This window comes from Phascolarctos cinereus, unplaced genomic scaffold (genome assembly GCF_003287225.1).
Source record: "Phascolarctos cinereus isolate Bilbo 61053 unplaced genomic scaffold, phaCin_HiC Scaffold_9;HRSCAF=440, whole genome shotgun sequence".
Lineage (NCBI taxonomy): Eukaryota > Metazoa > Chordata > Mammalia > Diprotodontia > Phascolarctidae > Phascolarctos > Phascolarctos cinereus.
The window spans coordinates 196,929,641-196,946,030 of NW_027556402.1; the positions used below are offsets into that span (position 1 = coordinate 196,929,641).

General features: G+C 37.0%; 1 protein-coding gene across 14 annotated transcripts in view; it reads right to left on the bottom strand.

The window, feature by feature from the left end:
* ADD1 (adducin 1) overlaps positions 1-16,390 on the bottom strand; it is a 144,835-nt gene that overhangs the window by 51,348 nt on the left and 77,097 nt on the right. For all 14 annotated transcript variants that reach the window (XM_078148477.1, XM_078148476.1, XM_020992173.2 and 11 more), the window contains one exon: positions 3,370-3,583. In XM_078148477.1, coding sequence (XP_078004603.1) covers positions 3,370-3,564 — 195 coding nt within the window. In that variant the 5' untranslated portion in view covers positions 3,565-3,583. The remainder of the gene's footprint in view (positions 1-3,369; positions 3,584-16,390) is intronic.

Consider the following 16,390-nt stretch of genomic DNA (forward strand, 5'->3'; position numbering starts at 1 on the left):
AATAATTATTGCTTAACCTTCAGAGATGAAAATGGTAGGCTTGGGTAAGGTATTTGTGACAAAGGAGACCAAGCCTCGTACCAGGAAGAGTCTTCAAAAGAAAATATTAATTGTAACAACATTAGCTACTGAGGTAATCCTATTCTTTTAATTAACCAGGCATTTATTAAACATCTTCTGTACTCTAAGTACTGTGCTGGGTACTGAAGATTCAAACACAAAAGTCAAGCAGCCCCTGTCCCTAAGTAGCTTATAATCTAGCCAGTGGAGACAACATATATCCTATACATCTATAAATAACTGGGTATAAAGTCATTAGGAGTTGGAAGATCAGGAAGGGTTTTGAATACATTTGAATACATAAGGGAGTACATTTCAGGCATGAGGGTTAGCCAGTACAAAGGTCCAAAGATGGCAGATGGAGGGCTGTGTATAAGAAATAGGAATAAAGGTAGTCTGGCTAGGCTATAGAATGTGTGAAGGGAAGTAAGCTATAATGAGGAAGGAAATGTGTAATGAGGGGTATAATGTATCATGAGGAATGTAGGATTGTATTACATTTATATTATAACTTACAGGTAACAGAGAGCCACTGGAGTTTATTCAATAGGAGAGTGACTTGGTCTTACCTGTATCTCAAGAAAATCACTTTGGCAGCTGTGTGGAGAATGAATTAGAGTAAGGAAAGAACTGAGAGTGGAAGTTAAATTAGAAAGTTATCGTAACAGACCAGAACTACAGTGGTTGGTGGCTATGTGAGCAGAAGGAAGTGAACAAATAAGAAAGATATTGTAGAGGCAGGGTTGATAAGATTTGGCAACTGAATGGATATGTGGTAAGAGTAAGGAATCGGAGATAATACTGACATTCTGAAACCGGGTGGCTAAAAAGATAGTGGTGACCCCAACAGAAATGAGGAAAGTTTTGAAGAAGGCCGGATTTGGGGGAAATAACAATGAGTTCCATTTTTAAACATGTTGAGTTTGAGATGAATACAAAACATCCACTTCAAAAAATCCAGTGGGCATTTTGAAATTTGTGACTAGCATTCAGTAGAGATATTAGAGCTGAATATATCAGTTTGGGAGATGAGGACGTAAAAACAGAAATAATGTTTAAATGATGCAAGTTAATGAGGTCCCCAAAGGAGAAAATAAAGAGAAAAGGACGCAGAACTGTTAGGGGGCATGATATGACTAATGATCTGGCAAAAGAAACAGAGAAGGAATGGTCAGACAGATAGGAGAACAACCAAAAGAAAGTAATGTCATGAAAACCAAGAAGACAGAGAGCATTCAGGAGCAGAGGATGGTCAATAGTGTTAAATGTTGCAGAGAAGTCAAAAAAGATGAGTACTGAGAAAAGGCCATTGGATTTGGTGATTGAGGAAATGCTGATAACTTTGTTGACAGCAGTTTCATTTGAGTGATGAGGTCAAAAAAAAAGGCTGTAAATGGTTAAGAAATGAAAGAAAAGAGAGGAAGTAGATGCAATGACTGTAGAAAGCTATTATTTCTTTATTTCTAAAGTCTTTGACACCCAGGAGCAAGAATCTCATGCTCAAGAGATGGAAGACTTTAGAATCTAGATTCTGAGGGAACAAAACAGGGGAAATTTCTTTTGCTCCTAGGCTGGGGTGAGGGTTTTGATGACTTTTATAAAAGAGTATTACTGAAGTACTCTAGACAAGCATTTTTAAAAAGTCAGAAGCTAAATGGGATATGATAGCTGAAGCATTCACCAGGGATGCCAGCAAATCAATCAGCAAAACAGTATCCTGAAAAAACCAGTGGAGAAGTATCTATCACAGCAGTAGCAATGTGCTACTGAGAACAGCATTCAGTGAAAACCACAAGACTAGTGGAGAGCAGGTCTGGCTCAGAGGAACACCAAACTAATGCCGGAAGAAGCAGTGAGATGTCACTAGAAGACAAAATAATCAATCAGGCAACCAGAATTTATTAAGCACCTACCATGTGCCAGGAGCTATGCTTGGAATATATAAAGTCAGACAAAAAAACAGTCCCTGCTTTTAAGGAGCTCACAGTGTAACACAACAACATACAAACAATTATGTACAAACGAGATGTATACAGCATAAATTTGGGGCAGTCGCAGAGGGAAGGTATTACTATTAAGGAGAACTGGGAAAGGCCTCTTGCAGAAAGTGAGACTTCACCTGAGACTTGAAGAAAGCCAGCAAAGCTAGGAGATGGAGATGAAGAGAAAGAGAGTTCTGGGCATGGAAGAAAGCCAGCGAAAACACTCAGAGTTAGAAGAGGGAGTACTGTATGTGAGGAATAGCAAGGAGGCCAGTACTACTGGATCTCAAAGTGCATGGAAGGAAAGGTATAAGAAGACTGGACAGATAGGAAAGGGCTGTGCGGTGTCGAAAACATGTCGCCTTTCTACACTTGTACCTTAGTCATGTGTTCCCTCCCCATGAATGTGCCCTGGCCACATGTGTTCCCCTCCACATCTATCCTTTATTTGTAACCACTCTCTTCCCACTATAAGTATTTGTGAGAGTGTATCCCATTTTTTTGAGGAGGGGGTAGTGTTTTGCTGCTACTTCCTTTTTACTATGACATTTCACTAAGTGCCTTTTTTTTTTAATTAACTTTGTCCTTTGGGTCACTATCAAAGTTAAACACAATAGTAGGGGCCTGTGAATGATAGTTTTATGGATGCAGATCCACACAGTACCCTGAAACTGGAGGAGCCATCTGCTGGGGAACCCACCCCATGATGTAGTCCTCCCAGGTCTGTTCTCCCCTCATGTATACATATTATAACGACATGGCCATAAAGCTATAGAGGAGATTTAAAGCATATATGGAGATGCTATATTGCACATGTATATATCTATTTATTGCATATCTATGTATCTCATATGTGTATATACACCCACATATATCTTCACATATGCACATGTGATTGTGTATATATATGCATTTACCTTCATATATGTGTATTTTGGTACTTTTGCCTTTTAGTTAAATATTTCATAACATATACACATTTATAAATATGTGCATACATTGTAATCTTTCACTTACCTGTTAAATTCCTGATTTCTATGTAATGTCCCTCTCCTCTGTGCCAGATCTCCCACTAAAGAGTTATATGGATATAGATAACCAGCTACAAGCCTGGTAAGATAAGGCTGCCAGGCTGATCACAGTCAGAACAGCCATCATGTATTGTCTTTAACCTCTCCCTGAGATGAAACAAGTCCTTTGAAGAATTTGGAGCTAGCATATATTAAAGACCACACATTATAGAAAACAATCAATGTAATAAGAAATATTAAACTACCTTTAATAAGAAGCAAGATTTAGTTAGGAAAAAAAAAGGTTGCTCTCTTACTGGACTTTGCAGAATCATGGAAACCCTCTTCTTTTGCTCCATCATGTTGAAATCCTGACGAAGGTCTGGTGCCATATTCCTCTCTCTCAAGTACTCTGGATTGTTCTCATCTACTCTATCAAAATATCGCTCCTTATGAGGGGCTGTGGTTGGAGGTGGTGAAGTCACCACCGTTGAGCCTGTATCACCATTCATAGCACAATTTTAAAATTCCCTGTGGAGAACAAAAATAAAAAGGTTTTTTTTTTTCAGTGAGGCAATCAGGGTTAAGTGACTTGCCCAGGGTCACACAGCTAGTAAGTGTCGAGTGTCTGAGGCCAGATTTGAACTCAGGTCTTCCTGACTCCAAGGCCAGAGCTCTATCCATTGTGCCACCTAGCTGCCCCTAAAAAGGTTTATTTTTGAATGAATACCCAATAGTATGTCACCAAATAAATGTATGGGCTTTAAATATTATCGTAATTTTCACAATACAGCAATCTCACACAAAGCACAATTAATCAGAACTATTTGGCACAGCTATGCTCCAACCACTGATGCTGAAGAGGCCAAAGTTGATCAGTTCTATGAAGACCTACAACATCTTCTAGAAATAATATCAAAAGAGATGTTACATTCATCATAGAGGATCGGAATGCTAAAGTAGGAAATTAAAAAGTAATTGGAATAATTGGCAAGTTTGGCCTGGAGTATAAAATGAAGAAACTAATAAGAGTTTTGTCAAGATAACTAGCTAGTCATAACAAACACTCTTTTTCAACAACCCAAAAGGCAACTCTACACATGCACATCACCAGTTGGTCAATATCAAAATCAGATGGATTATATACTTCGCAGCCAAAGGTAAAGAAGCTCTAGTCAGTTAAAACAAGACCTGGAGGTGACTGTGGCTCAGATCACGAGTTTCTTATTGCAAAATTCATACTTAAATTGAAGAAATTAAGGAAAATCATTAGATCATATAGGTATGACCTAAATACCATCCCTTATGAAGTGGAGGTGAAAAATAGATTTAAGGGATTAGATCTGGTAGACCGGCACATTAAGGAACTGCTACTGGAGTTGTGAACTACTCCAACAATTCTGGAAAACAATTTGAAACTATGCCCCCCAAACTATTAAACTGTGCACATCCTTTGATCCAGAAATACTGCTACAAGTTGATACCCCAAAGAGATGAAAGAAAAGGATCTGTATGTACAAAAATATTTATAGTAGCTCTTTTTGTGGTGGCAAAGAACTGGAAACAGAGGCAATGCTCATTAACTGAGAATGGCTGAATAAGTTATGGTATATAACGTGAGGGAATACTACTGTGCTGTAAGAAATGATCAAGGAGTTTCAGAAAAGCCTGGGAAGACTTATGGGAAACAGCGGAGTCAGCAGAACCAGGAAATCAATTCACACAATAACAGCAGTACTGTAAAGATAAAAAACTGAATTTAATAACTCTGATTAACACAATAACCCACCAAAATTCCGAAGGACTCATGATGAAAAATGCTATCCACCTCCAGATGGATGATGGACTCGGGTGCAGACTGAAGCATATTTTTTTCTCTTTCTTTTTCTTGTTTTATCCTGTCTGTCCCCCCACACACACACACCCACCCTAAACATGGCTAATAGAGAAATTTGTTTTGTACCATTTCATACGTGTAATGGGTTTTCTTGCCTTTTCGATGGGTGGAGGAGATGGGGAACTAAAAATAAAACTGAATTTTTAAAAAAAGAAGCAAATGATTTTTAAAAATGCATTTGGAATATCTTTGTGTCCCTTTTCACATCTAAGAAACAGAACAAATACAATCCAATTAAGTAGGGTAATAATTTCATCAAATTAGAGAAAAGCATCTGAGATAATTGGAGAACAGACATCACTATAAGAATATCATATCAATAAACCAATAAGTTAAACACACCCCTTCAAAGATCATTTTTCTCTGACAAAACAGGAAAATGATAAATGTTGGAGATGTGGGAAAACTGGAACACTAATACATTGTTGGTGGAGTTGTGAAATGATCCAACCATTTTGGAAAGCAATTTGGAACTATGCCCAAAGGGCTATAAAAAATGTGCATACCCTTTGACCCAGCAATAACACTTCTAGGGCTGTATCCCAAATTGATCACAGAAATGGGAAAAGGACCCACATGTACAAAAATATTTATAGCAGCTCTTTTCACGGTGACAAAGAATTGGAAATTGAAGGGATGCCCATCAAATGGGGAATGGCTGAACAAGTTGTGGTATATGAATGTAATGGAATACTATTGTTCTATAAAAAATGATGAGCAGGCTGACTTCAGAAAAACCTGGAAAGACTTGCATGCTGAGAAAGACTCAAGCTGAGTGACGTTAGCAGAACCAGGAGAATGTTATACACACTAACAGCTGTGCTGTGTAATGACTAACGTTGACAGTCTTAGCCCTTCTCAGCAATGGAGATCTAAGACATCTCCAAAGCTCTCATGATGGAAAATGTTATCCACATCCAAAGAAAGAACTATGGAGTCTCAATGCACATCAAAGCATACTATTTGCTCTTTTTTTTCCTTCTGTTTTGTTTTGTTTCTTTTTTCTCTTGTGGTTCCTCCTATTGGTTCTAATTCTTCCTTACAACATCACTAATGTGAAAATATGTTTAATAGGAATGTATATGTATAGCCTATATCAGATTGCACCCCATCTTGGGGAGGGAGGTGGGAAGGAGAGGGAGAAAAATGTAAAACTTAAAAGCTTATGGAAGTAATTGTTGATAAATCAAAATAAATTAATAAAAAAATAAAATAAAAGGATGACAAACAATAAAAAGATAATTTTTCTCCAAAAACATTTCTAAAAAGTCTTTCAATTTGAAAATTTTACTTTAAAGAATCTAAGCATTTCTAACCTCTAACAGTCAATGCCTGCTATTATATACCAAGTGCTAAGGATGCAGAGATAAAAACAAAATGCTATGTGCTCTCAATAAGCTTATGTTCTATTGGGGAGAAACAATATGCACACAGGAAAATAAAAAATATATAAAGTAATCTCAGGAGGAGTGGAAAGTGCAAGTAATTGTAAGTGTGGGGGGGGTAGGAGGAGATAAAGACAGGACTCATGTATCATAAAATTCAATATAAGCATCTTCCAATATTATTTTCAGCTCCTCATCCCTCCTCTCCATCCACACTCTTGGTGAAATCCCATCCTACTTTGTAGGTGTCCAAGATTCCAGGAACGGCAGGCCAACTGGCAAGCCAGTACTAGAATTATAATTACTAGATATATTTAAATTTTGAACTATGAAGTAACTAGTGAGGTATAGTAGAAAGAGCTCTGGTCTTGGAATCAGAAGACCCAGGTACAAAGTCTAACTGCCACTTATGAACTAGTGCTACTTTAGGCAAATCACAATCTCTCAGTATCTCTGTTTCCTTATCTGTAAAATGTAGGAGTTAAAACAGATGATCTATAAGGTCCTTTCCAACTCCTAATACTTAAAGATTCTATGAACAAAGCCAAACTATGATTCAATGAACTATGAGAAAACGCATTGAATTTAGAGTCAAAGTAACTGTTAAGTTACAAACCTAGGTTTGTTTGAATTCTAACTCTGCTACTATGCAGCTGTGGAGTCTGGACAAATTACTTCTGCACACCAGTCCCTTTAACTGTAAAATGTGGGGTTGGACTAGATGATCTCTAAAGTTTCCCCCCTTACATCTCCATGATACATGGATCCATGTATCAAGATGAGTAAAATGGTAATGTTGGTTCTGACCCAAAACAGGAAAGGTTCTAGTATCATTTATATTTTTAACTGAAAAAAATAGCAGTTTACTATGAATTAGTTTCAGTCCATGCATTATTTCACATTTCATATTAGTATCTAATATTTTCAATATGGTACTAGCCAGTCTTTTTGGTTGTTCAGGAATAGTCTATGAATGTAACTATTTTCCTTTTAAAACAAGGACACATGAAATTTTAGAAGGTAGAGACTGCTGCTTGTCAGTTCCAGAGCAGGCCTACACAATGAACAAAAAGAATCTTTGTAAGACCAACCTAGTGAAGGTAACAAATGGTGTGATAGCCTTTCTCTTATCACAAATTGCTGTGTCAGAAGAGTGAGATAAAGAATGTGGACTACATCTATTGTTCTATTTTTTCCTTAGCACAACAGATAAAAAATTCAGTAAGGAAGTTTGCAAATTTAAATAAAAACTCAAGTATAAAGGTACTGGATCCATGTATCAAGATGAGTAAAATGGTAATGTTGGTTCTGACCTGAATATTGGCCCTTGACAAATAGCTTATTTTGTGGCTTTAGTTTTGATTAGCATGACCTTCAAGAAGGGAAACATTTTGTTGTGACAACAAATTCTTCTATGAACATTTCTGTAACTATTAGAGAACAGAAAAATTAACAAATCATCTGGAAACAAATTTTCTTTATGAAGAAATTTGGCCATGGTAAAAAGAAATAAAGAATTTTCCTAAATCCAACAAAACAATGTTGGCTCTTGACAGGTCTTAAAAGGCATGGTTTTCTTGGGCATGTATGGAAGACAAACAACTCTGAACACACAGCTTCAGTTTTTCTGAAGAGATAGCTAAAGACCAACACAGATGATCAGGGCAAATCTGTGAATCTTTTCTATCCCCAAACAGGAAAGGTTCTAGTATCATTTATATTTTTAACTGAAAAAAATAGCAGTTTACTATGAATTAGTTTCAGTCCATGCATTATTTCACATTTCACATTAGTATCTAATATTTTTAATATGGTACTAGTCAGCCTTTTTGGTTGTTCAGGCATAGTAACAACTCACATTTTTATAGTGCTTTAAAGCTTACAAAGCACTTTCCTTCCTCAACAACTCTCTATAACAGGTAATACTGCTATTATTATTCTTCCCATTTTATAGATGAGGAAACTAATTAAATTGTCTAAGGTCACATATAAAAGTGACAAGGCCAGGACTCAATCCCAGACATTTATGAGTCAAAATCCAGTGTTCTTTTCATTACAGTAGGATATGTACTCCTAAGCTTATCTGGTAAAGACTGTCACTAAAATATCTTCTCTTTGATTACAAAGGTAATGGTATCTAGGATCTACTTCATGTTAGTGGTATGTAAATAAATTATGGAAGAAAAAGACTATAACATTTTATTTTTTGCTTCTCAAAAATACCAGATGAATTAATTCTATAGTTTTATAAAGCAGGTTCTTGATACTAGCACCTTACTTGATACCTGTCTTAGAGTTCTTCAAGAGCTCTCTGGTAGGAGGAAGACAAGGATGACCTGTTCTACTTGACTTTTCTGGAATAGAACTATACAAAATGATTTGGGGAGAAGAGCACTAACAACTTGAGAAGGGACCTCATATATGATATGTATGAAGCAACCCTTCAGCTGGAAGGATCTTGGAAGATTCCAAAAGGCTGAATATGATGGAAGGCCTGTGCAAAAACAAAAAGGCAGGAAATGCAATGACATTTATGGAGTACATGTAGCAAGTAGGCAATTTGTTCAGAACTTAGAGTGTGTGAGGAGGTAGAATGTGCAATTATTTTGGAAAGACAATTGGGGCCAGATTGCACAGAGTTCTAAATGCCAAAGGAGTTTATGGTTTATCTTGGAAACAGCAAGAGTCATTGAAACTTCTACAACAGGAAGTGATGTGGTGTGGCTTGTGTTTTAGAAATACCAGTTTGGCATTTGTGTGAAGGATGAATTAGAGAAGAGAAAGAATGGATGCAGGGAGACCAATTAGGAATTATTTCAATAGTCCATCACTTTAGTTCAGGAAAGGTGTTTTTTGCAGATGAGTGAAGAAAAATAATAATAAAGCCTTTACTGAGGGCCTATTATGTGTTAGGGACTGTACTAGGTGCTAGGGATATAAAGAAGAAGAAGAAGGAAAAAAAAAAAGAAATGGTCCCTACTCTCAAATAACTTACATTCTAAACGGAGATAAAATGTGTACAGTTTATACATACTAACATATACAAAATAAATACAAAGTATTCTGGTAGGCATTAGTAGCTGAAGGAATTAGGAAAGCCTCATGTAGAAGATAGTGTCTGAGTTAAGCTTTGAAGGAAATTAAGGATTCTAGAAGGTAGGAGTGAGGGAGTGCATTATAAACATGGGGGAGAGATTGTAGGCAATGCAGTGTCATGTGAGGAACAGCAAGAAGTCAAGTTTGGCTGGACTGAAAGGGAATTATGTATAATACAGATAGAAAGGTAGATTGGAATCACGTTGCAAAGAGCATTAAATGCCAAAGAGAAAAGTTTGTATTTGATTCTACAGGTAACAAATTGTTTTTTGGCTATGTTGAGTTTAAAGTGCCTCTGAGACATCATTTGGTGATCTGAGACTTTAGCTCCAACAAGAAACGAGGGCTGAATAATGTATATTTGGGACTCATCTGCCTAGAGACAATAATTGAACCTACGGGAGCTGTTGAAATCAGAGAGGAGAGAAAGAAGAGGAGGCAGGCCAGGACAAAGCTAGAGTACACCCATGTACTGGGGACAGGACATAGATAGTGATCCAGAAAAGGTTATTAAGAGCGTTCAGATAGTTCAAAAGCATACCAGGATTGAACAATATCACAAAAAAACCGGTTAAGAGAAAGATGATCAACATTATCATGTCCTTCCCCCTGGATCAAAAATATTCAGCAGTTTCCCACTAACAACAGGATAAAATACCATTACAATCTGGCTTCCAACCTTATCATTCCACTGAAACCACTCTCTCCAATGTTATCAGTGGTTTCTTAGGGGCCAAACCTAATGGCCTTTTCTCAATCCTCATTCTCTCTGACCTCTCTGCAGCCTCTGATACTGTGATCATCCTCTCCTCGATATTCCTCTCTATGTATTTTGGGCACCACCTTCTCCTGGTTCTACTCCTACTTATCTCTAGGCTCCTTCTTTGTCTCTTTTGCTGGATTTTCTTTCAGATCATACTCTCTAATTGTAGGTGTCCCTCAGGGTTCCATACTGGGCCGTCTACTTTTCTACCTCTATACTATCACTTGGTGATCTCATTAGCTACTATATTATCATCCTTTGGCTGATGAATCTTAAATCTACCCATCCTGTCCCAAACTCTCAGATGACCTCTAATCTTGCATCTTCAGCTGCCATTCACACATTTCCAACTGGAAACCCAGTAGACATCTTAAACCTCAGCATATCCAAAACCAAATTCATTATCTTTCCCCCTGAATACTCTATCCCTTCTACCTTTCCTGTTATTACAGAGAGCAACATCATCCTCCCAGTCTGTCAGGCTTGCAACCTGAGAACCATCCTCGACTCCTCACTATCTCTCACCCCCCATATACAACCTGTTGTCAAGGCCTGTCTATTTCACCTTTGCAATATCTCTTAAATATACCCCATTCTCTCCTCTAACACTGCCGCCACTGTAGTGCAGGTCCTCATCACCTAACACTTGGACTACTACACTAGCCTACTGGTGGGTCAGCCTGCTTAAGTCTCTCTATGTTCCAATCTCCATTCAGCCACCAAATGATTTTCCTAAAGTGCAAGTCCAAACATGTTACTCCCTTATTCTATAAACTCCAGTGGCTCCCACCCTATTGCCTCCAAGATCAAATACAAAATGTTCTGTTTGGCATTACAAAGACCTTCAAAACCCAGCTGCCTTCTAGCTTTTCAGTCTTCTCTGCCCCCCATTCTTGGAATGCTCTTCAACTCTATCTACTGATCACCCAGGCTCTTTTTAAGTCCCAATTAAAATCCTATCTTTTATAGGAAGGCTTTCTCAACTCCCCTCAATTCTAGTGCCTTCTCTCAGTTAATTATTTCCTATTTATTCCGTATATAGCTTGCTCTACATGTATTTGTTCACATGTTATCTCCCCTATTAGACTGCAAGTTTCTTGAGGACAGGGACTTTCTTTTACCTCTTTTTGTAACCCCAGTGCTTAGCATAGTGCCTGGCACATAGCAGATGCTTAATAATTGTTTATTGATTGATTGATTGACTCCAGCCTTGTTACTTACTCCTGCTCTCAAACTCTATGTTCCAACCAAACTGAACTAAATGTTGTTCCTTGATCTCATCCTGCCTTCCTGCTTCTGTGTATTTACTCAGGCTGTCCTTATGCCTTAAAAATAAGGCTTTCTCATATCTGTCTATTTAAATCCTCAAGTGCTTCCTCTTCCACAAAACCTTCCCTGACTTCTTCAACTGAAAATGATCTTTAGCTACTCACAAGTCTAGAGCCCTTTGTTTGGCTCTCTCCTGTGCTTGTATCATATATTAGCTTAAGAACATTAGATTTTTTCTTTTTCAACTTTTACTTTTAAAATTAACAATTTATTTTCTCTTCTATTACAAAAATATGTGGTTCATTATGCATCTTGAGTTCATTACCTTTCTATCAAAAGAGGTGAGAAGCATTCTTCATCATCAGTCCTCTGGAATCATGATTTGTCATTACAACGATAAGAGTTCCTAAGACTATAAAGTTGTTTGTTTTCACAATATTCTTCTTATAGTATAAACTATTGTCTTGGTTCTAATGTCTTTGCTCTGAATCGGTTCATCTGTGTCTTTCCAGGTTTCTCTGAAACCACCTCTTTTGTTATTTCTTATAATAGTATTCTATCACATTTATTTATATACCATAATTTGTTCAGTCATATGGGGCAGCTAGGTGGTGCAGTGAATATAGCACCGGCTCTGAAGTCAGGAGGACCTGAGTTCAAATCTGGTCTCAGACCAAACACTTGACACTTACTAGCTGTGTGACCCTGGGCAAGTCACTTTAATCCCAATTGACTTTAAAAAAAATCTGTTCATGGGGAGGGTGGGGGGGAAGGAAGGGGGAGAAAAATTTTCAACTCAAAAGCATATGAAAGTGATTGTTGATAAATCAAAATAAATTAATAAAAAAAAATTTGTTCAGTCATTCCTCAAGTGATGAGTACTCCCTTGGTTTCCAGTTCTTTGATACCACAAAAAGAGAGCTGCTGTTTTATACATGAGACCTTTTCTTCCCACTTAGATTTTTTTTGGGGGGTATAGATCTATCAGTGATATCACTGGGTCAAAGGATATGCACAGTATAGTAACTTTTGTGGCCCAGTTCCAAATTACTTTCCAGAATGCCTGGATCAAGTCACAACTCCATCCAAAGAACTACAATGTGCTTACTTTCCAGTTACCCCTTAAACACTTGTCATTTTCCTTTTTTGCCAATCTGTTGGGTACGAGGTAGAACCTCAAAGTTAAATTCAGATTCCTCTGATTACTTTTTCATATGGCTATTGATAGCTTGGCTTTCTTCCTTTGAGAGCTACCTGTTCAGCTGCCTGAATGGGAAACTGACTGCCCATCCCACAGATACCTACTCCAGTAAAAAACTGAAATTCATGTCAAATCTAATAATGATTAAAACAAACCTAATGAGAAACTACAGTAATTGACTTTTTCCATCCCAGAACAGCACAAGAGGTCATCAACAGGAAAGGGGACCTTTCAATGTTACCAGACAAGGCCACAGACATTTATGCACTTCAAGGCACTGTATCCAGAAACAGCAAGAATGGAAAGATTTTTTTAAAAACACCAGGGGTGTTAAAAAGCTCCAGGTTGGTTAGAACATCTAAGGGCAAGAACCTCTGAAAAACTGAGGGAGCAAGAGGGAACAATGGCTATGACTAGAGCATAGTGTTCAAACTGAGACAGTCCAGAGCCTGGGGTGGTGAACTTGCAGCCTCAAGGCCACATGTGGCCCTCTAGATCTTCAAGTGCAGCCCTTTGACTGAATCCAAACTTCACAGAGCAAAACCCATTAGTAAAAGAATTTGTTCTGTAAAACTTGGACTCAGTCAAAAAGCCACACCTAAGGACCTAGACAGCCACATGTGGCCTCAGGGCCACAGATTGCCGGGCCCTTGTCCAGACCTAAATATTTCAAGATCTCTAGTAACTTGTTCTGAGATGCCAGAAAGGAATCTAAAGATCTAGTGCTGTGAAGCTCAAAAATCTAGCGGGGCCTATTCCCATTAGGTGAAGGTTATTTTGGGGACCTAAGAAACCTAGGGCAAGACCAAACAGAGCCAACCACCCCACCAAAAGCCCAGCAGGGAACTGAGCCTGGCCCTGGCATGAAGCTCAAATTCAAGAATTAAAGGTGCCTTGTACGATGACTAACTTTCACAGACTTAGCTCCTCTTAGAAATGCAAGGATCTAAGACATTTCCAAATGTCTCGTGATGGAAAATGCTATCCACATCCAGAGAAAGAACTGTGGAGTTTGAATGCAGATCGAAGCACACTATTTGCTCTTTTTTTCCTTTTGTTTTGTTTCTTTTTTCTTGTGGTTCCTCCTATTGGTTCTAATTCTTCTTTACAACATGACTAATGTGAAAATCTGTTTAATAGGAATGTATATGTAGAGCCGATATCAGATTGCATGCTGTCTTAGGGAGGGAGGGAGGGAGAGTGGGAGGGAAGGGGAGAAAATTTAAAACTCAAAATCTTATGGAAGTGAATGTTAAAAATTAAAAATAAATTTAAAAAATTTTTAAAAAAGAATTAAAAGTAGATAGACAAATAAAAGAAAACATTGGCCAACATAAAAAATAATGCAGATCTAGAGACACCTCTAAAAGGAGAGATCAAATCTGCAGCAAGAAAAAGCAGTGACTCCATGGAAAAAATTGAATTGTCCAAAAGGACCTGAATATCTAAAAGAAATGAAGTGTTAAAAAATGAAATAAAAGCTCTGGGGAAAAGAATTGGAGAGAATAAATCACTGAGAAGAAATAGCTATAAGCCTTACTCTAGAAACAGATTACCCGAAAACTAAAACAGGGACATTAGATAGCAAGAAATATTAGAACAAAAGACTAGGAAAAAAAATAAAAGAAAATGTAAGATATCTGATATTAAAAAGGACTGACCTGAAAAACAGGTCAAGGAGAGATAACTTAAGGATCACTGGATTCCCTCAAAACCAAATTTTTTTAAAAATCTGGATACTCAAAGATCTAGGGAGAAGTTTATCTCCAGGAGGTAAAATTCATTCTAGGGACCCAAATTTCTATATTTCAAATAATCACAAAGCAAAACTGCCCAGATGTATTAGAACTGGAGGGTAAATTGAAGACAGAAACTCTAAGTTGTCATATTAAATTTAAAATACTACAAGCATCCAGAAAGAATTAATTCAAATACTAAGGGACTACAGTCAGGTTCACACAGCTGCTGGCAGAATCTTACTATTGTTGTGCAATATATCATGAAAGAGATGATTTCAGAGACTCCTGAATAGTAAGAACTGATACAGAATGCAGTGAACAGAGCCAAGAGAACAACTTATGCAAGGATAACAACGCTGAAAATAAAAATAACTCTGAAAGACCAAAGAACTATGATCAATGCAGTAATGAGCTATATATGTTTCCAAAGAACCTACGATGAAGCATGTTACCCACCTCCTGAGAGAGGGGTGATGTATTCAAGGTGCAGGTGTATTTTTTGGACGTGGCCAATGCAAGAATTTGTTTTGTATGTTTATTTTTACAAGAGTTCTTTTTTCTTCCTTTTGTTCTTTCAATGTTTAATTGGGTGAGAAGGGATGGGGCATAATAATAAAAACATCAGGAAAAACAAGAAATAAAAATAAAAAAAATAAAGGGCAACTGAAACATTTTAACAAGCTTAGAAAAGAAGGAAGTTTATTTAATTTTTTAGATGTTTAATAAATTTATTTGTTGAATTGGTTTCATTTTATGACAAAGGCAACAAAAATAATGATTACATTGGGCACATTTATCTTGCCTTGTAACTTTCACGGTATGAATAAGCAAGGTGTCTGCCATGAAGAGAATTATATCTTATATACCAGCATCTGTGGTGGAGGATAGAGAATTAGGGAAATTCCTCTAGAACTTATGAAGATCCTCAAAACCAAGTCAATGTCTGCCTTGATATTTGGTATCAAGGTAACTTGATTGCAAAAGAGTATATATGGGAGAACAGGAAAAATATATTGAAAAATATGGTTGGGAATTAAAAAACTAAAGATGTCAATATCTTTCGGATTATACAAAAGTGTCCTCTTACACACACACACACCTACATAATGGGGGAAGGAGACAAGACAAACAGAAAGGAAAGAGGGGAGGGATTTTATACAATAAGATTATTTAAAGAAGGGAGTTTAGAAATAAGCATGGATGAGGGGGATAATTTTGAAAGTAACATGGAATTTATTATGTACTTTTTAAAAAAGCAAATAGCATGAAATGGAGATTCATGGCTTTACATACAATCTTTTTTGTGCCCTGCTCTGCATATAGAAATTTTTTTAGTGTTTAAATTCACAGTAAAAAAATAAAATAAAGAGCAGCAGATGATTTCATACCATCACTGAAATGCTTCTGTTTCTGTCCTGAATTAATGGATTCAATGACTAATAATAATGCTGTGTTGTCCTTCACAGATGATTACACAACTAACCCGGCATGAACATGGCATATGTTGTCTTTTTCAGCTACTGACATAGATTGTCTTGATTCATTAATATTCTCTTATACAGCTTATATTAAATTTAAGATTTTAAACACAGAAATGTCTTTCATCACCTTATCCATGAAAGAAATTCTCAAAAATGAGTTTCAAAGTCAAACTGAAAAATAAAGATGGAATATGATTTCTCAAATAATCTTCATTGCTGATGCATACTGTGGTGACTCCATTTACATACCTTAGCATAAGGCTTACTCTTCTTCATCTGATGTTACTCTCCTTGTAACTCCATAAGAAGTATTTTCTAAATATCTACTGTGTGCCTATACTATGTTAAGTGCCACCGAAGTAGAAAAGTAGTAAGACACAGCCTCAGCCACAAAAAGCTCGCAATCTAATTGAGGAGGCAAGGTATACAGCCATAAAAATGAGTAAACAAATACAATAATATATAATAAACAATAAACAACGATAATATAACATATAATATTACATG